The sequence below is a fragment of the Populus trichocarpa genome, chromosome 1 (assembly GCF_000002775.5).
Source record: "Populus trichocarpa isolate Nisqually-1 chromosome 1, P.trichocarpa_v4.1, whole genome shotgun sequence".
NCBI classification, from domain to species: Eukaryota; Viridiplantae; Streptophyta; class Magnoliopsida; order Malpighiales; family Salicaceae; genus Populus; species Populus trichocarpa.
The window spans coordinates 7,212,760-7,233,718 of NC_037285.2; the positions used below are offsets into that span (position 1 = coordinate 7,212,760).

General features: G+C 33.2%; 2 protein-coding genes and 1 long non-coding RNA gene across 6 annotated transcripts; 1 reads left to right on the forward strand and 2 right to left on the reverse strand.

Moving 5' to 3' along the window:
- Positions 1-244: 244 nt before the first annotated feature.
- LOC7467087 (uncharacterized) lies at positions 245-4,014 on the reverse strand. 4 transcript variants are annotated; one of them, XM_024589751.2, is made up of 8 exons: positions 3,867-4,014; positions 3,001-3,140; positions 2,797-2,908; positions 2,627-2,709; positions 2,092-2,155; positions 1,864-1,981; positions 1,260-1,414; positions 245-544 (listed from the first exon to the last, which is right to left on the reverse strand). In XM_024589751.2, the coding sequence occupies exons 2-8, from the start codon at positions 3,123-3,125 to the stop codon at positions 467-469; spliced, it is 735 nt and encodes a 244-aa protein (XP_024445519.2). In that variant the 5' UTR covers positions 3,126-3,140; positions 3,867-4,014; the 3' UTR covers positions 245-466. The 4 variants fall into 4 exon arrangements, with proteins under 4 accessions (XP_024445519.2, XP_002299473.3, XP_024445512.2 ...); XM_002299437.4 differs by having other exon boundaries at positions 3,001-3,162; XM_024589744.2 differs by having other exon boundaries at positions 3,001-3,162; positions 3,858-4,014.
- A 2,013-nt stretch (positions 4,015-6,027) lies between these two features.
- LOC112326926 (uncharacterized) lies at positions 6,028-6,861 on the reverse strand. The gene is made up of 2 exons (XR_002980929.2): positions 6,695-6,861; positions 6,028-6,422 (listed from the first exon to the last, which is right to left on the reverse strand). It is a non-coding gene; the product is annotated as an uncharacterized LOC112326926 (long non-coding RNA).
- Positions 6,862-7,133: 272 nt separating this feature from the next.
- Positions 7,134-7,999, forward strand: LOC7467088 (NAD(P)H-quinone oxidoreductase subunit S, chloroplastic). The gene has a single exon (XM_002297937.4). It carries the CDS (start codon positions 7,246-7,248, stop codon positions 7,921-7,923), a length of 678 nt encoding a protein of 225 aa, XP_002297973.1. The 5' UTR covers positions 7,134-7,245; the 3' UTR covers positions 7,924-7,999.
- The last annotated feature ends 12,960 nt before the right edge of the window (positions 8,000-20,959 follow it).

Below are 20,959 nucleotides of genomic sequence, written 5' to 3' on the forward strand. Positions count from 1 at the left end.
AACGAAATAAAATAAACTATGAGAAGATGATGTAACCATGTATATTTTACTTCTTGGGAGAGACAACAGCGTAACAGGTCACCTTTGATCTGCTTTGTTCTAGTGCAAGCAAAAGAACAAAATGATCTACAGTGGGAACTAACGATAACAGTGCATCCAAAAGAAGAAGGGCACTTTGTAACATGCCGAAATGGATAGAACAAGGATCATTTACCATTCATACAGGATGAAGAGCTCAAAGGCATAACAACACGCAAGAATGGCAACTTCATGTTAAATTTAATTCTGTCAAGAATGAGTGGTACAACATTAACTACAACTCAAATAAAGTATATCAATTGTTCTGTACAGAAACACAATGAATGAGTTAGAGATATCATAACCAAACTGATATTCATATATCTAAAGCTTACAGTTAAATTTTGCAATGTACAGCTTACGGTTAAAAACATGCAGATTTTACACATCACTGGAACCATGAGGGAACTTTTGTCTCAGAAACCAACTTGATGTCAGTTTGCAATACCTTTAGCCATGAATCAACCTGAGGCAGGAGGAGGGAAGGGCTTGAAAATCAAATCACAACTTAATGATAATTATAAAAATTATATAAAAAAAAGGCTCTCTTAAAATTTAAAAATCGGGCATTAAAGTGGGAAAGAGATGGTTTCAGACATGAACTAAAGATAATCCCAACAAGTTCTCACAAACAATCATCCAAATGTTATTCATTTGAAGCTGTAGACTATTTGGGGTCATTTGATGCTCTGGAAATATCAAAGCACCTTCAGGCGCACAATCTTTAAATGACAACTACGTGCATATGATTGACACACAACGCACAGTAACAGCAACAAACAGAAGCAGGTCACTCAACTGCAGGCCATTCATATTCTGTACTGCCTCCCTAAAATTGTTTAGTACTTAATCATCAAACAAATAAGAAATGACATGACATCAAATAAAATGCCATCATGGTGGTATCAATAGAAGGTTCGTACGCAGACAAAGATTCAAGTTCACTGCAATCACCCCCCATCAATCAAACAGAGGGCAATACCAAAATATTGCACAAAAAGTTGCAGTAGGTCAAGCAACAACTTGTACCATTCACACACACACTGGTGATTGTGTGTGTTATGCGCCCACATTTGCATATGCTTGTAAAAGTATTGGTTTAAATTAAGTAGAAACTAGAATACATTGGCAACTACTGACCACATTGAATACTGTACAGTGTATGAACAATACTGAAGTACCTGTACTTCGGAAACACTTGAGCACTCATATCTCAGACCTTGACGAGTTAAGATATATGAGGAATACAATGTCTCTTCATGCTCCCGTGTAAAGCTTGGCAGAGAGCCTACTTCAACAATATCGGCAAGTAGAGTGGAATCTTGAGGACTGAAATCTGCACAAGTGTCTTTCAATCAGCAAAGAAATTTGAATGTGGATTTGAATAACAATATCAGATTGCAAACTTAAATGGGATTTGAAATCCAAATAAATAAAAAGTGGCAGTGGCAGTGGCATCACCAACACAAGTGGAGCAGGTAAAAGCTGGGAGCTTCAAAATTTCTATAGAGCATAATATTCCTGGACGAAGGATGTCTCATGTGCTCATTTATCATCATTTATTGGCAGAAAATGAAAACACAACCGGATTGATAATTAGAACATGCATTAAGGCCATAGGGAGCGCAAGGGTAGGGATGGGTATTATTATGATAGCTGTCCTTCTCGATCATAATTGCAGATTTTGAGACATGAATCATCACAGGCACTCTACAAAACGACATATGGCTAAATGCATGGGTACACTACAAATGAAACAAGGGAGATAAGTAAAACATCTGTTACCTGTGGACAACAAATAGAAGAAGATGCATGGTCCATTAAGGACAACAAAGCGAGGAAGCCAATCGTCCACATCAGTATCATCAAGTGGCGGCGGCTCCCCAGGTAGAGCTGTCCATCTCTGTAAAGGAGGGAGAACAGGAGGAAAAAACCTGTTACTGCTAGGTGCACAAAAGATTGCAGTAAGAACTGAAAAGAAAGTAACATAAGCAATTTGGAGAAATCCACTACAGTTCGGATGTACAAATAACCAGAGAACCGAGCAGAGCGCAGAACTTCATCAACATGTTCCAACCTGCACAGACAAAAGAAGTTACTGTTGTTAAGCAAAAATTAGTTTTGCTATAACCTAAAGCACAGTCTAAACTTATCAAAAATTAGAAACTAAGCATGCTGACTTTCATGTTTCTTTACATTGAGATAATAAAGAGTGGAATTATAAAACATGGTTCAGCACTTGACAGTATATAATAAATTGGAGCAATAAAACATGCAAAATATGCAGTCCATCATGAGAGGAGCATGCGTACAAGTTCTTTTTATTGTCAAATCTTGAAACTGAAATTCTCAAACAAAGTGGAAGATTGAGGACAATATCTCGGACAATATTTAGGCTTAAAACTAAATTTTAATCACAGCTGAACCCGCCTTCATCACTTGTCTGGGTTCAATTATGCTGGTCACTGCCAATTATATAAGTAAAGATTTGTTATTTGCTAGCAAAATCTCTCATTAGTTTTAAATTCCAGGATCAAGTTTCCCTTACTGAGCTTTCAAGTGAGCTTCCCTCTCTTCTAAATATGCAAGTTCTGATCGAAGTGATTCTAACTCTGTGACGGATAACTCGACCTGCAAATAAAAATACAATGTGGTGATTAGGACCATATAAACCTCAAACTAATCGATAAGCATGCTAGAAAGGGTTGTTCCATAAACCTTTTCCTGAACATCAGCGCTAGAACCCCATGACAGCCTCTGTAGGTTAAACAAATTCAGCATGAATGCAGCACTTCTTAGTTTTCTTCCAGACCAGAAACGACTATTTGAGCTATTCTAAATCAGAAAAAGAAACAAAATCAATACAAATTTCACCAGTCATTCTCTTCTCCGTTTCCTTTTCTTCAAGGAAAAAATAAGTACCTGGATGAATTATCAATTCTGGGCTGTTGGATAGATGAAGTTATGTTTTGAGGAGTGTCCTCACTAGAAGTTGATACATGAAAGTGATCAGGGACTATATTCAACCTCCCAGGAATATCATCCATGAGGCTATATGTTCACTTGAAGAAGATGGTACAAGCCCTATAGCATGAAAAAACAGATCAAAATGAGAGATAATCCCACTTGAGCAGACAATAAATTATAAAAAATTCAGCACGTAAAAACCAATCCCTCCAATCATTGCATAACTGAATACGCTTTAAAAGCTTAGACTATATATTGCCAAGGGGTAGTACATAAATTATCATATAGGAAACTAAAAAACCACCAAAAAACTCAAAGGACAGACAAGTTTTATGACCAACGACTAAATTTTTAGCAAATCTAAAAATTAAATGAAGCATTCTTGCAATGGATGCATTCCAATGGAAATCTATAAAATAAAAGCTATCCAAACAAACTAAACACAAAAACAGGCAATCCCATAAATTCTTCTCCATGAAGCGCTTAGAAAGAAGCCTAATTAACATCAGATCACCAATATCAAAAAGTTGTTGGGATTTTCCAGATAGCACAAAGCTCCACTGAGATCACGGCAATTTCTAAACTAAAATCAACAACTAACTCACACCATCAGATCAAAATGAAAAAAGCAACCAACCCACCACCCATCAAGTCAAACTCAAAGAATCTAATCAAATCTCATAACAAACAATTCTTTTGAAACAAAAACAGAACTTAGTTACATAGCCACATAAAAAGGAAAGGAATTTCTTGATTGTCAAACAGATAAGATGATAATTTAAGTATAGATGATTAAAGACAAAGTGGCGTACTTTACTCACCGTATGTATGTCAATGTCTATTGTAGAAACTATAAAGAGACTTTTTTTGGTTTCTCTTTATTATAGAGAGAGAAAGATTAGTGGATGTTGTTGTGTTGTGTTGTGCTTCTTCTTCCTTGAGTTCACGGAAAGTGGTTTGACCCACCAACAAAGTATTTATGCAACATCATGACTGGCGGGTATAGTAGTTTTCTGGGTGGGTAAACTTCATTTTTGTCCTTGCAATTTACCAAAATTCCACTTCAATCTCTATAGTTTGAAATTTATCAATACCATCCTTTTATGTTCCAGAAAGTTTCGATATTGCACAAAACCATTAAAAAGCCCCTTTTTATGAGGTTTTTATTTTTTCAAGGGATTTGAGAGAGAGAAAAAGATAAAACAAAAATATGAACAAAAGTGAGCTTTTTTTAATAATTGTTGGTACAAAATGGGCAAATTTGCAACTTCTTAAAAATTATAAGGGTGGTATTGATAAATTTCAAAAAGTAGGAATAGAAGTTTAATATTGATGAATATAAGGACAAAAACATATTTGATAAACTAATTTGATTGTTCTGATGAATTGCTATAAAAAATAAATTTAAAAAATAAAAAATATATTATTTTAATATATTTATAAATATAAAATATTTTAAAAATTAATAATTACTACAACACCAAATACTATATTTATGCAATAGGTATTATTGGCCATGGCCCAGGAATGTGGAAGGTTCCTGTGTCCTTCCCTCTTCTTGTTTTTTTTTTCTTAAAAAGGAAAGAACCTTCTATTTTCTGTCCTTGTTACACAAGCATTTAAGATCCGATGACCCTATGGATAAACATGATTTAAACAGCTGCGATAGAATAATAAATATGAAGGTTTCATATTTAGTTTGCTACTCTCTCTCTCTCTCTCTCTCTATTTTTTTTTTCACACAGCAAGAAGTAAAAAGTAGAGAGAATAAACTATTCAGTTTGCTTTCAGAATTCTGTGCACTAACATAAGTCTAAGATTTAAAATATTAAAAAACCTAATGGAGAAGGCGAAACTACAATGCAAGCAACACATTAACAAAAGCTAATCGTGTGGAGGTTTTACAGTAATTCTACAAATAGATTATTGTATATTGCTATAATGAAATTATTAATTTTGAGTATATTAAATTTAAGCCTTTAGGGTTTTTTTGTTTTTTTCTCTGGCTTAGTGATCAATAAAAGATTTTTTAAGGGTGTATCTGTTTTTCTAAATTTTTTAACATAGTAAAATACTCTTTTACCTAGATTAATCATTTTGTTTTTTTCAAAGTAAAATTACTAATTTACCCATATAACAAAAAAATAGATTACCTTTGAAAGGGTGTTTTGAACATTTTTTTATTCTTCAAATAGTTAAATTACTTTATTGCCTTTAAAACATCCTTTCTTCATAAGTTGCTTTAATATTCCTCCTCTTAGTTTCAATGACATTGCTAACGCAGCAATTCTATCTGCTCGAACAAGGGAAGAATTACAGCAGAAATGTGATCAGAGACATCATGGAGCTGTGTCTAATTCATCTTTGAATTACTAGTTTCCTTCCCCCATTTATAAGTTGCTCTATGGTTTGAGTACAGTGGTGCATCGTGACTTTGATAGGACTAGCCGGGATGTCTCGAGTTCTTCTTCTTTTAAATGCAACTGATATGTTGACAAGCATGATCATTGGTTCAGGCAGGAAATTTCTGGAGCGGCCATGGCCACTTCCTTTGAAGGCTGGAGTACAAGGAAGCACAGAATCTGGTGGCATGTTTCTCAGACCAACCCAACAATTTCGAAGTTATAGTTTGAATGAAAGATGAAATAAGAGAGGCTACTGCTATTCAAGACTTCAAGACAAACGGGGTAAGTTGTGTGGATGACATAAATTTAATAGCAGTTATTTTAGAACATGACTTTGTTCTGATTGGAAAAATGAATATTTTACATCCTTTTTAATCTGCAACAAAATCCTGTTCTCTTATTTGTGATTTAAAAAAGTCCTGCAATGCTTTGAACAAAATTGATTTGATGTTTCACTCATAGAACAATAACTTCACGCGCGTGGAAAGAAATTTGATGGTGTTAAAAGAATTATTGGCGAAGGAGAGAATGCAACAGCTTAACGAGGAACTTCTAAGATTATGGATCAGTTGCCATAGAAAAAAAAGAGAGATTCCAAATTGATAGACCTCAAAAATAGAGGATTTTTCTTTCCATGACTAATCATCCTTACAAAGTGAAGATCAATAGATACAGTCATACAGCATACAGGTTTAGAAACAGCAGTTCCTTGACAACCATGTACATGACGCAGGCCACCCATCCTCCATACCAGTGGACGCTCCCAACAAGGGTCACTGAGAAAATAACTAGAGCACAAGAATTTGTGCATTTCAATCCTCGTTACGCAGAAAATTGCTTCTGCGTGATAATTGGGTTGCGACACTGTCAAAATCTTTAAACTATAAAACTGGGTCGTCGGATCAAAACCAGGGAAGCATGCTTCATGGTGCGGAAACAGAAAGCATGGCAGGGCAGCAAACAAACATAGAACTAAAGTGAAAGAAGAGCAACATGTGTCATTTCCATAATAAAATGAACGACCTGTTCATGAAGAGCAACATGTATCTCTCACTGATTATCATCAAGAGAATCATTGTGTCTTGAATTTCAACAAATAAAAAGAAACCCATCTTTGCAATTCCATAAAAGTTAAAAGATCAGTAAAAAAAGAGGGTTCATTTAAAAAAAAAAAAAACCCAGCATAAATCGCACTCCAAAAATTACAATTAGCAATGAAAAATTATTTTAGCTACCTTACTTACCCTCACATCACTGCTTCCTTTGAGGCGTCGTTTCTGCATCATCTCTTGTCTTTCTCTCTCCCCTTCACGTCCTTATCGTCTCGAGAAGAGATAGTTGTTTCGTTTCTAGCAAAGAGAAATCGATGAAGATGGAATGGAGGGGAGAGTGGCAGTTGTGTAAAAGTGAAATGGAGGGAAATTGATTTTGTTTTGCTTTTCAATTAAAATAATAGTAAAAGTAAGACATTGCCCCTTCGAGTTTCCAAGCCTTAGGCCCAGCCTCAAGCAGGTCAAAATGGTGCTTAAATTATCTCATGGGCTTGCCCTATAAGTTCCCTGTACTTGTTGGCCCAGTAAAAAATAGCAATAAGAATTAAGAAACGTTTTTTTTTTCCTTTACAGGAGCCATGATGACCCAGTCAGACAATACAATAGTAACATAAATAGATTAGTGACAAGCATTGAGTGACAGGACACGAGGACTATCCATCAATATAGCATTTGTGGCTAAGATTAGAAGAGAAGGCCCCTCTCCTTTCACTCTTCAAGGCTGGCTTCTGTAATACCAAACTATGGCTTCTTCCATCACCCTTCAAAGTACTCTACTTAGGTCCAGCTTTCTAGGTCAAAACAACTTCCCCAATCATCCTCACAAACCATACTCTTTGATCCCCAAAGAACATAGGTTGAAAATAAAAACATGTGCCAAATTCGACCCTTTTGAGATCTTGGGAGGCAGAGGGCTCTGCAATGGAGAAAAAGGCGTGCAACAAGAGCTACAGAGAAACATTGAAGAGGAGGCACCACCAGCTGCTGGTGAAGAGGAGTATTCAGGTAACTTGGAAATATCAAGTGTGCCGGAAGATGGTTTCGAAAAGGAGCTGATGGGATTAACAGGGGGCTTTCCTGGTGGAGAGAAGGGATTGGAAAAATTCATCGAGGAAAACCCCCCTCCAAAGAAACAACCAGCTGCGAAGCTTACAATCACAAACAAGCCAAAACCACCAGAATTGCCACTGTTGTTGCCTGGTATGATTGCCATTGTGAAGAACCCAAATAACCCATTTTACATGTACACTGGCATTGTTCAGCGAATCACTGATGGAAAAGCTGGGGTTATCTTTGAAGGAGGAAACTGGGATCGGTTAGTAACTTTCCGCCTGGAAGAGCTGGAGCGTAGGGAGAAGGGCCCTCCAGGCAAAAATCCCAGGTCCGCAATAATTGAAGAATTCTATGGAACTGAATCATAATCGACCACCTGGTTGCATTTTCCTGTTGCAAATAATGTTTGTTCATCTGCTTTATGTATGTGCCAGTTCCAGTTTAGACAGGGCAATAAACTCCATTTAAAAAAAAATTCCACGCCATGAAGGATCAATTAAGTACGTGTGCGCCAAGAAAACTTTAATTACATTGAAAACTCAATTAGTGATTGTTCTGTTTTTGTTGTCTTGTCCCCTTATTGCCCCGTGAATCAGATTAAACACATGCACCCACTTGATCATAGTTGCGAAACTCAGTCATATGTCCTTGCATATACATATAAAAATTCAGAAATAGAAAAGAATTAATCCTTGCATGCTTTAGGAATGGAAATAAAATCGAATTAGATTAAGTATCTTATGTTAACACATCGTACCTGATAAAACAGTCGTGTCCACGTGGAATTCCCTTTTCTTTTTTATCGCTTTACATATAAATATAATATTATTCTCATTTCACAACTTGGTAATCCATTTCTTATAACATTGGTTCAATTAAGGTAATGAATGACATGTACAGATTTTCTATTCATGATCAATATCCAACCTTCATGTATTTGTTTTTTAATCAAGTGTCTCTACTATAATTTATTACTTTATTTTCCTGTGTCTATTAAATATAAACATGTAATATTTTTATTGTGAGGCCCATTATTTATAAATTGAGAAAAATCCATATTAAAATAAAAATCACAAGAAAACTGATTTTTACGGAAAGAAATTTAGTGCTGAAAAATGTTCCATGTCTAATTATTTTTAAATCTTGCATTCATATTTTGTGATGGGATTACAAGGGTATAAGTTACCTAGAGGTGGTTTGGAAACATATTTGGAACGACATCTTTTAAAAATTTATTTTTTATTTAAAATTAATATTTTTTATTATTTTGATATGTTAATATCAAAAATAATTTTTTAAAAATAAAAAAATATGTTATTTTATTTTATTTCAAAAAAAATATTAAAAGAAAAACCGTGATAATTTTCTTAAACAATCTTTTAAACTGTACTACAAGCAATGGGAGCTCTATGGGCATGAGGCGTTGTACTCTTTCTTCATGGGTTGGGTTTGATATGCTATTAATCGAGGATATATCTCCTTAAACTGGACTCTAAAGTCTTATACTTGTTCTAAACTCATTCCATGTTTAATTATTAGCCTATTGTATCCTTCTTTGTTTATTAACAAAGCTTCAAACGTTAGGCCGAACGATTCCGAGCCCACCTGGCAGTCGGGGGGCATCAGGCCCATCACTGTCAAATCTCTGCAGTAGCCATGCTTTTACCCTCTTTTTTTCCCATTTTATAACAACAACAATGGCAGCCTAGCATTCATCAAACTAAAAAAAAGATTTGATCACGAAATTTCAAGACAGTGTTTGAGAGTTTGTTTGATTTAAAGTATTTTTTATTTTTTATTTTTGATATAAAAATGATAGAAAAACATAAAAAAATTAATCTTAAACAAAATAAAATATTTAAATTTTTTGGAAAACGTGTTTCCGAAACGTTGCCCAAGTCTTTTTGAAGCTAGGAATTAAATAAAACCACCTCAAACGTGTAACAAGGGCTTGACTACGATATGTTGCTGGCCAGTAGCTTATGCCATGACAAACATCGATTTTAGCCCAGTTGTCTACGGCAATGTCTCCTTCACGGCGAGTTCAATAAAACGGTCAATAGCGTCGTGAAACGCAATGGCAAATCAGGACACGCGAGCTTTCAGGCCACCGCTATAGTCTTCTCTTGTTATCAAAACCTTTACTACGCCCAAGTACACGAATTTTCAAAAATTGGTATTCTGTTAACAGTGAAATTGACTTTTCAACATGACGTTGCTAACATGTTCTGCTATTTTTACTTATTAGCAACTTTTCTAAAAAACTACGGTAAAATAACACAATTTATTCATATTACAAATTAAAAAACATGACTATTCAAAATCATAATATTTCAAAAACAAAATTGTGAAATGGGCTACATATAAAGACAAAGAAGAGAGAAGATAGAAAAAAAAACCTTCAAGACACATTGAAGCTCTGATTACGAAATCATCAATACCATGAAAAATATCTTGACAAGATAGATTCAACTATCGCAGGGCACGCGGGGTGTTGAGTCTGCCTCCTGAGAATGTGTGTTGAAAAAAGAGTTTAGGTATAATTATAAAGTTATGATTATAAGATTCAGGAGTCGCGCAACCTAGTATTATGGTTACTAGAAAACCTATGGTCTACAAGAGTTCGGGTAAGAGATTGGTCGTGTAATGGAAAGACACATCACCCTCAGTGAACTCTATCTAAGGTAAGCTACATTGTTGTTTGATTTTTTTTCGAGGTCGTGTTTCTATATATTAGTCTCATATAAAGTTTAAGGTAGATCTTCTTTCATGAGGAAGTCTCTACCTTACCAGGTTAAATTCTCATCATTCTAAGACTCAAATTTTAGGATCATATTTATTTCCTAAATATAACTAATTCATAACATTTCAAACAGAAATAATTGTTGTGGGTTATTTGTATTTTGGTCAAACCCTGATGGATAAATAAACTGGTTACGACATCCATTTTTGCATTTTTAAAACATGATAAAAATGCGATTTTATCTTTTTTTAAAAATATGCATGAAAAAACTTTAGGATTTGGTCGTATGCACAAAAACAAAATATTTTTTTTGAAAGAGAAAAATAATTTTCTTGAATTTTTTTAAGAAAAGTTTAAGATAAAACCAAGTATTTTAATATCGGATCTGTATCTTGTAGTGTAAATATACAGTTTGACATTATGCAAAATTGATAAAAAAAAACATGCGAAAAAATCATAAATTTTTAAAAGGATGTTTGAAATTTTTTTTGTTTTTTTATTAATATTATTAAATATAATTTGAGCTGGACTCGGCCTACCATCCAGGCTAGGCCGAAACAGGTCCAGCTCGACTGAGTCGAGTGGGGCCGACTGACAGCCCAACAAACCCTTCTTCTTCTTCTTGTTTTGAGGGGTGGGCTAGACCTGACCCACCTATATGGTCTGAGCAGAAACAGGTTCATATCACAACCCACATGATTGCTGACCCAACCCAGCAACCATGTTAATTATTTTCTTCCATTTGCATGCATAATATATGCCGCGGGCATGGAAGGCGCTCACCTGGCGAGGAAGTGAAGTGGCCTATCTAGTAGCTTGGCTCGTGGCTGGTGGCCTATCTAGTAGCTTGGCTAGTGGTTGGTGGCTGGTGGTGTAACTAGAGTTGTGTCGGAGAGAGAGAGAAAGTTGAAGAAAAAAAATTAAGGAAGATAGGAATTGGAGGTAGGAAGTGGTTTTTTTGCCGACTCTGAACCTTGATTTTTTCATTGAAAAACTATTTCATAGATAAATATGCATAGATATTTATTAACCTATGAATTTATGAGGAAATTTTTAATTCAAGGGATAAAGAAATAAGATTTAATATTTAATTAAAATATGGAATTCCAGCGCACAGTGTGAGAAAACATGGATGAACAATAATAGAAAAATACCCGCGATAATAAATTTATTTGGGCCAAATATTAAATTAATAAGAGAACTGGGAATTTTTGTAAATCAAACAAAAACAACCCCTGCCTCTGTTGTGTTGCAAGGCCGACTGGAATTAAAGAAACATGAGGGAGCATGTTCAATTTATCTTCATTTTCAAATATTAAATTAATAAGAGAGAGAGGGGTGTTTTTATAAATTGAACAAAAACACCCTTTCATCTTTGTAGTATTGTGGCATCCCAAAACCGACATCCCTCGGCTTTAGTTTTTCCTTAAGGTGAAGAACAACGAACGTACTGGTTTGCTGTTCGGTTCTCCAAAGGTGATATGCTCTTCTCTTTCCTACTGCAACTCACATAAAAATTTGGAAAATGGAAAAGTAGACCATAAAAAATTCTTCGGCTCAAGGAATGTTGTTGTCAAACATTCTAGGACAGGTTGCATCACTGTCCGTATTACCACTCAAAGAAAGAGAAGGGCTTTCTATCAGGATAGGATTAGGATGTTGATTGATTTGATTAGCACTTAATTAGCCGGGACGCGTAAAAGGACTTTCATTCATGAAACACATCGGTCAATACAAGGTGTCTTTTTTTTCTTTTTCTTTTTAACACAGTATTTTTTTTTTGATAAAGTAACATTTCTGAAAACATATTTGGAAAATTAGCACCGCCTCGTAAATGTGCTATTTACGAATTGTTTTGAATTAAAAACTAGATATGTTCAGTAGCGTTCTAAACTTTTTTTTTTTTTATTTGAGAAAATCTCATCTCCAGAAAGCGTATTTTGTGGGTCCAGGTGAGCGAGTAAAACCCCGGCTGTTCCAGGCTCTTACAAGAGGTGCACGCCCTGACTCGAACTCGAGACCTGCTGTGCAGATTTCAAGCCCTTTGCCATCACGCTACGCCCATTGGGGACGTTCTAAACCTATCTATAAGCAACCTAAATTCATCTACAAGTTAAAATGATATTGATCCTCTTCGAAACCTTCTCAGATATTAGAGACCCGACCTTAAATTAGATGAAATGGAGTGATTATAAGATATAATTATATATTATTATATGTTATGATAATTATGGATAGATATATAGTTGGTTTAGTTTTTAGTAAAATATTATATTGTTTTAAATATATGTGTATATTTGTTATTTGTAATTTAATATATTATGTGGTGCTTATATAAATTATGTTTTAATGATAAAGAATCAATTATTTGTAATTGTGTGAATTATTGTTTTTTGTCCGGGAATTGATGACAAGATCGACTGCTCCTAGATGCCTTTATTAGAGGGGTGGCATATATAACATCTCCAAAATACAAGTCGCAAATGACATCTAGCATCTACGATAATTAAGTCGTATATATTATTTGTGATTCTTTCAATTGTGTTAGATTTTTAATTATTTTTTTGCTTGTATTACTTTACGAATTATTTTTTAAAATGTGTTAACTTACCAAAACACGGTCAAAGTCTTATTTCCATCCTTGTCAGGAACATGATAAGTTTAATGCGGCTTGGGAACACATTTGAAATTATATTTTTTTTAAATCTGATTTTTTTTGTTTAATTTTTTTTTAATTTTTGAATTATTTTGATGCATAGATGTCAAAAATAATTTTTTTAAAAAAATAAAAAACATAAAATTTTTATATATTTTTAAATAAAAAATACTTTAAAAACTAACTATTTCTATAATTCCAAACATTTTTAACAGAATTGGCTTTCGAGTTTAGAAAAAATACTTATTGATTCTACTTGAATATTCTTTCCTTTTACCGGGGTTGAGTTTTGAACACCATGATTGCTAATATAAGATACAGTAGTGTTTGATTTTGTAATTAAATTTATTTTTTAAAATACTTTTTATTTTTTAAAAAAAATATTAAATTAATATTTGAAGGTATTTAAAAAATATATATACTAATATGAAAATAAGTATAAAAATCATTTTAATATATTATAATTAAAAAAACATTATACACCACGTTAAAAAAAACACAAAGTCAAACAAGAATATTAACAAACAAATTAACTTGTGGTTTGGGGCACGGAAAATCTTATTTTATTTTTTGTTATAAAGATAAATGGTGTGTACAGGCAACTTCGTGCTGGCTGCACTTGCTAGCACACAGATATAACGTGGAGTTCTCCCACGTCATCGTATGAGAGCTATTAATTATATTTATCTATGGCAAGACTCGAGTTTAAATATAAATAATATTTTAATTTAAATATTTTTTTAATTTAATTGTGGATGTCTGGACCAACTTGCGTGCATCTCGACTAATTCTACGGGTTCTGAAGTTAACGACCATGTAAGCCTTCAGTGACCATCATATAAGTAACCACAGGGCTCGAACCTGAGACCACAAAAAAAACAAATCTTTTAGTTCCAAATTTTTATCCTGTGGCACACTAGGTGATTATTTTAATTCAAATATTGAGTGGGAAGAAGGAAGGCGTTCTTACTGCACCAAATGGTTGTTGACACATGGTTTATTTTATTTAGGCTTTAAATATTTGAATAAAAAAACATATATCACAGTAGAAAGGGCATGCAGGATTCGAGCTTCAATTGGTTCCAATCCTCTATCCTTGCTGCCTGATATCATCGTATGATTACAAATGAATTCCCATTTCAACCGTACAATATGAGGTTAAAGCTTTCGCAGCAAATGCAATTAAATTATCCCAAAATAAAGGAGCATGTTTCTGATATTCCTGCGATGTTTGAGAGTGTGGTTACAATTATAATTTAAAATGTTTTTTATTTTTAAAATATATTAAAATAATATATATTTTTTATTTTTAAAAATTATTTTTAACATGGCACATCAAATTAAACAATATGAAAACATAAAAAAAAATTAATTTTAAGCAACCTTTTAATTTCAATCACATTACTAAAATATATAGCATATGTTGCTTCATTGAATATATAATTATTTTCTAAATTAAGTTTGTTAGTATAAATTATTTTTTAAAAATGGATAAGAGAACAAATTTATTGGAAGGTAAAGGAATAGGTAAAAAATACAGAGAAAGCTTGGAGCCAAAAGGCACAAAAAGTCTTGAAAACTTTGTCTACCTCAAGACCAAGTAATTGTGATGTTATCTCAAGTTGATTACAAAGAAGACATTGAACTTTTCAAAGATGCTAAAGATTTCGTCTTCTAAGGTTTCCCCTAAAATTAAATTAAGTTGATAGATCATGACTTTAATGATCGATGTACAGATAGATATTATTAAATATTTTTTCATATAGTGTAATTAACGGTTTAGGACTTGTTTTTGGGGTGTGGTATATGTTTTTTTTTAATATATTAAAATAATATTTTTTAAAAAATTATTTTTAATACCAGTAAATAAAAAATCTAATTTTTTAAATTTAAAACTAAAAAAAATAAAAAATAAATTAGAAACACGGCTGGACCGTCAACGGGGTCATTCACTTGTCTTGCGTAGCAAGACTACTCTCTTTTCACGTGTAAATCACAACTGCCTTTAAGTTGCAAGTGGTTTCAAATTACACTAGTGCCCTTTATAACAGTACTCCATGCTCTATTTACCTAAGCCAATATCGCCCTCTATAGTCTATATATACACTCTTCACTTATAGCTTCAAATGCCACAAAACATCCCTCGTAAAATTTACATCTCCATTTTCCACTCTACTCGTCATTTTTCTTGGTCTCAAGATGCTTTCCTCCCTGACCTCTTATTTTAGTAGCATAGTATTAGACAGTACAGAAGGCATTAGAAGAAGGAAGGGAGCAAACTTGATATATAGAGATGAGCTGATGAAGAAGACATCAGTACCAAAGAAGATAAAGAAAGGCGGTGATTGCTTGGCAAGTCAAGAAGACAATGAGAAGAAGAAATTGGAGAAAAGAGGCTGTGCCGGCAGTGCTGTGGAAGAAAAAGGTGTGGTTAGAGTGAAGGTTAGAATGACAAAACAGGAAGCATCTCGATTAATGTCCAAGTGCAAGGAAGGAGGGGTTCTTGAATTCAAAGATGTAGCGCATGAACTTGCACAACTTCCTGTTGATCGTGTTAGCGTTTTATCCTCTGTCGGTGGCTATGGTGGTGTGCTTCATTCTATCCCCGAAGAGAACTAGTTTGAACGACATGTACTTGTTTCCTTAATGGAAATTAAATTCCACAAATAGAAGAAGTTAGTGATTGTTGCTAACATACATACATACACACATACACACATACATATGTATGTATATGTATATGTATATGTATGCATATGTGTGTGTGTGTATTTCAATGGTCGATCGACAAGGGGGTAGTACAAAAATTTTCATCGCAATGGTGGATTATAGGATTAATTAGTTTGCTCCTTGAAAGTCATAGGTCTCGTTAAGGATAGACTTGGGCTGAGAAAGTTAGCCCAAAATACACGGCAACAAGGCCCATTCAAATTGTCATCATTCAAATTGTCATTCTGAATTCGAACAAATTATTTTTATCTATGGTTCTGTTTAAAAATACTTTCTTGGAAATGCACCTCGCAATTAACAGTACACTGAAACTAATGTTGTTTTTAATTTAATAATTTAATATTAAATTTGTTTTTTATTGAATTATCTCATTTTTACGAGACAAATCGTGAGTTTGACAAGTTAACCTGGTGGCTAGAGTTTTGTTTTTTTATTTAATTTTTTTTTTAATTTCATACTTTAATATTGAGTTAATTGAGAATTAGGTTTCGTGATTTATTTTATTTGCTTTTTATTAGATTATTTTAATCTCATGACCCGAGAATAATGCTCCATAGGTTAACCCGAGTTGATTCGAGTTGTTTTTTTATTTTTTTTAATTGAAATATTTTTCAATTTTATCATTCAATATTGAGTCAGTTGAGAATTAACCTTTATAATCTGTTTTGATTTGTTTTTTATGAGAATATTTTGGTCTCATGATCATGGTCGTAGATTTTAGTATTTTAACTCCAGGTAAATCAGATCATTTTTTTAAGAGGTTATCCCAGTCTCATGTCCTTCAACATTAGATTTGTTTTTTATCGCGTTGTTTTTGTCTCATGACCCGGATTACAAGTTTGGTAGGTTAATTCAATTATCTCGGATTTTTTTAATAGATTTTTTTTAATTCTATTATTTAATATTCTATTCGATTAAAAATTAAATTTTATAATTTATTTTAGTTTGATTTTTATAAGATTGTCTGTATCTCGTCAAATTAAAATCGTGTAGTTTTCTTTCAATTTATTTATTTTTGAAACTAGTTACTAACCAAAACAAGTCAAAAGGAGAAAAAAGGTGCAATGCGAGAATGGTACGAGGGAAGGCGGTACGAAAGAGGGAGGAAAAGGAAGCACAAGAAATTAAGGCATTGAATCATAAACAATCCACAAAAGCTTCACAACATCGAAAGATAGAATAAGAAAAATTGACATAATTGTCCTGAAGGAAATTGACATAATTGTCCTGAAGGCACATCCAAATTGTTCATTCTCAAAAAGGGCAGTGGATGGTAAGAGGTTACTTGTCACACCCACCAAGCAGCTGGAAATGGTCAAAATTAGGTGCTTAAAACCATGATTTGCTTTATTTGTTTGATTAAGTCTTCCACTTTTTCACTGGCCAGTTATATTTGATTTGTCATAGCACCATGATTGGTGCATACCCTTATTATTTAGAAAAAAAAAAAAAAAACTTCAAGTTTGATTCTTCTGCCGGAGACCGTAAGGCCAAGCAACTTAATCGGTCATGTATAATATATGTGAATACTTTTTGTTTGAAGTGCTTGTTGGAGCGAGAAATAAAAATAATTTAATAATATTAATGTTGTGAGCCTGTAGATCTCTTGACGATGTGATTAAGCAACTTCTAATAAAATAAATAATAATATGAAGAGTAAAAATTAAGATTTGATAGAACCTTTACTTAGAAATAACCATATATACAAGAACCAAAAATATAAAAAAAAAATTTGGATTCAAAAATAATCTTGTATCTAAGAACCCTAAGTATGTGAATGATGCCATAAAGTTAATTAATCTTCAATAAATCAGTATATGATCTTTGTCCCTACAAAAAATGATTATTTTTTTACAAACAAACAAAAAAAAAATTCATATTCATTCTTTAACTTGCTATTCACAAAAACATAATATAGTCTCTTTTAATTAACCCTAATGAATCTCTTTTGGGTTACAAGCTAATGAGTATAAACTAGTAATCAACTAGTATAAGTTCAATAATAAAATAATCCCTAAATAATATTTGATGGGCCAGAACAATTCAAATTAAAAAAAAATATTCAACATTAAATAAATAAATATAATATAATAATAAAAAAAATTAGCTAAAATTTATTAATGTAGCTCAAATCTCTAATTTTTTAATTTTCATATATTATTAATAGATTTCAATCATGATTCTAAATATGTTGGCATGCATGGAAGAAGAGTATAAATACCATTGAATCATAAGATTTATTAGCGATTTAGACAAATTTTGTACTATAATTAATGCTTCAAAACTTATTGTTGAGCACAGGGAGTCGGCATGCATAGCATTTTTTAAGTCTGCTCTCAATTTCATTTTGCAAAAGTAATATAATTAATGAAGCTAAAAATTACAACCTTCCTGATAATGATTAAGTATCCATTCATCAATCTATAACTCTTCGTAAGCAAAAGCGTAATTACATGTACATTTGGGTCATGACCCAAATGAAAAAACCTCACATGAGAGGACTCAAAATGGGAAAAAAAAAAAAGAAGATAATATATATCCTCTTCAAACGACTCGTCTCTCGTTCTCAAGCCCTTCAGGACTTTCCATGATACTCTCCAGAGAGGGTTTCCATGTCTTAACTTTCATTGATCTCCCTCTCTCTATCTCTCCCAAGACATCTTCTAGCTTCTTTCCTCCATTGACCTTTAGCTGAAACAGTAACCACTCTAGCTCCTCCTTTGTAAGCACGATCTTAACCTTAAGACTTGAACCTTTCTCAAAGTTACCACTTTCCTTCACGAACTCTAGTTCTTTCTTTTCCTGGTGAAGCTCCTTCATGTTATCATCCTCTTCATGCTGCCTTCTTGTGCTAGGCTTTATGCAATTTCCCATATTTTGAAGTGAAAAAAGAAGAAGAAGAAGCTCTCGACGTATAATTAACAGTACCCAAAATGGTTTTGGGAGCTCAAAAAATGAAGAATAAAAGGGAAAGGTACAACAATGGAAAAGTCGGTGCCGAACGCTTCAACTTGTGAATATGAGGTTGGAGGGAGTCATGGTATTTATAGGGGTTAGGTGCCCATAATTTACGTAGAATTTCTTAAACATGAATATATAATAATGATTTTTCTATATGCTAAGAGACAAACTAAATTTCAAGGAATAAGACACAACTACTTGTGTGCCATTTTATTAAATTAGTTACGTACGTACATTTATTTATTTCTCTTTATAAGTAGTTGGGTGCTAGCCAAAGAGAGAACTGCCTGCTCTCTTAAGTCTTATCAGCTTCTATATTTATTCATTGTAATTACTTTCCGCTATTTTTAAAGAATCCACGGTCCCATTGGGAGAATTTACTTCCTAACAATGAAAGATTCCTCGGGAATAGCTATACATCCAAACACAATAAAACACCTTTCGATTCGAAAATGTTTTTATTACTCCCCAGATAGACAGGAAGCCGATAGAATTATTGTTTGAGACCTTGAATTATGAATATAATTAATGGAGATGATAGCGACTTTGAGTATTAAGCTATGAGAAAGAGGCAGCATTTAAGTAGAAAGTATATAGTATATCTTTTTCATGATCTCGAGATTTTACCAACCCTAGATTATTAGACTTCAACGCAGTGAAAGTTGAATTACGAGGCCCATGATTTATTGGATGAAGAGAATTTCAACTTTCATTAAATTAAATTGATATTCATAACCAATATGTTTGGTCATGTGGAGGAGATTCTATTATTGTTTAATTATTAAGGTTGTCGCTTTGCAGCAGAGCTAGGGCACAGTACCTTGGGCAGGTTCATGGTAACATGACCTAATCACTCAAAGCCATAATTAATAATTCACAAACTTTTTTTTTAATGAATTTATAAATATTAAAAAAATAAAATAATTCACAAACTTGAGATTTTCCTAAACGACCATGCCTAATTTTAACTTGAAGGATGTCTCACGCTGACAATATCTTTGAACCAGTATTTATACTCCAATACTAGTTAGCATTGTCAGCTGCCCTCCATATTTGAATTAATGCATTTATAAATAATAAAAAGATTGTTTTTTTACAAGAATTTAAAATTTAAATACTAACGATAATAATAAATCTATTTGGTTTCTTACTTTTCCCATGCATTGTGAAAACATTCAGCATCTTGGGCATCTTTTTCTTTTTTTAATTTCCTGAAGTGACCCGGGTTTGTCTGCCATCGCTTTGGATCTTGCTAAAGCATCAGAATACTTCAGAGACATGGGAAGGGAGAAATGGTTTCTTTTCTTGATATAGAATATTGAAAAGCTGAAGCACACTGGACTTGTTTTCCACAATTGCGCATGGTTATGAGAATTTAAAGCATAATTTTTTCTGCCAGACAGTGTGTTACCCAGAGGTCAACAAAACCCGTTCTCCAGGTGTGAACATGACTACGCACATGAATATCCCTCCTGACCATGCGCAATGTCAAGGTTTGATATGGTAAACAAAGTGGACTGTTTTGGCCATTTGTCTGTACTGATGTTCATCGGAATGACCTCAGCTCCTCTGTTCTCAATTTTCTTGTTCGGAGCCACTAGTTATTCCTGCTGAATTCTCGATTGTCAAGTATGATTCGTGCGTCCATCATGCTCTTTACGGTCATTTGCAAGGGCCACAGAAAAAAAAATTGATGTAAAATATCCTCTCTGAGTTTCTTGTTAGGCTAATGCTTCCTTAAACTGAAACAGTCAAGCTGAAGTGCAGCGTTCACTTTAATATAGGACCTCAGATCTTGTGGAAGAGCATTGTCGTGGGAACGTTAAGCTCGGTTGCTTAAAAACTTGATTATGATTTATTTAGTAAAATCTCAACATCTTTTGCTAGTTTCAACTTATGATTGCGCACTAAAAAAAGAGACTCTTGGATGTCTTTACCCCTTGATGGCTCTTTGGAGAAAAAGGCACCCTTGTAGTTATTGTTGCAAACCTTGTTATCGTGCAGTTGTAAACCGACCCAAAATGATTATTTGACAGTATTGAGGGGAGTCAGAACATGTTATTTGAGGTAATCGTGACATTCAATGACGTTTTAGAGAAAAGTTCAGTCTGGCGGTAGTTTTTGTTTTTTATCTGACAATGCAAAAAAAAAAAAATTTGGTTAGTTAAATAATTTTTTTGTTTTTTTATTGCATCCTATATATAATTATATTTTAATTTTTTTATGTAAAAACTTGTTTTTCATTTATTTTATTTGTAAAAATCCATCTCGTGACAGTTTTAACCTAATATAATTTTGAAAACTTTTTTTTTAA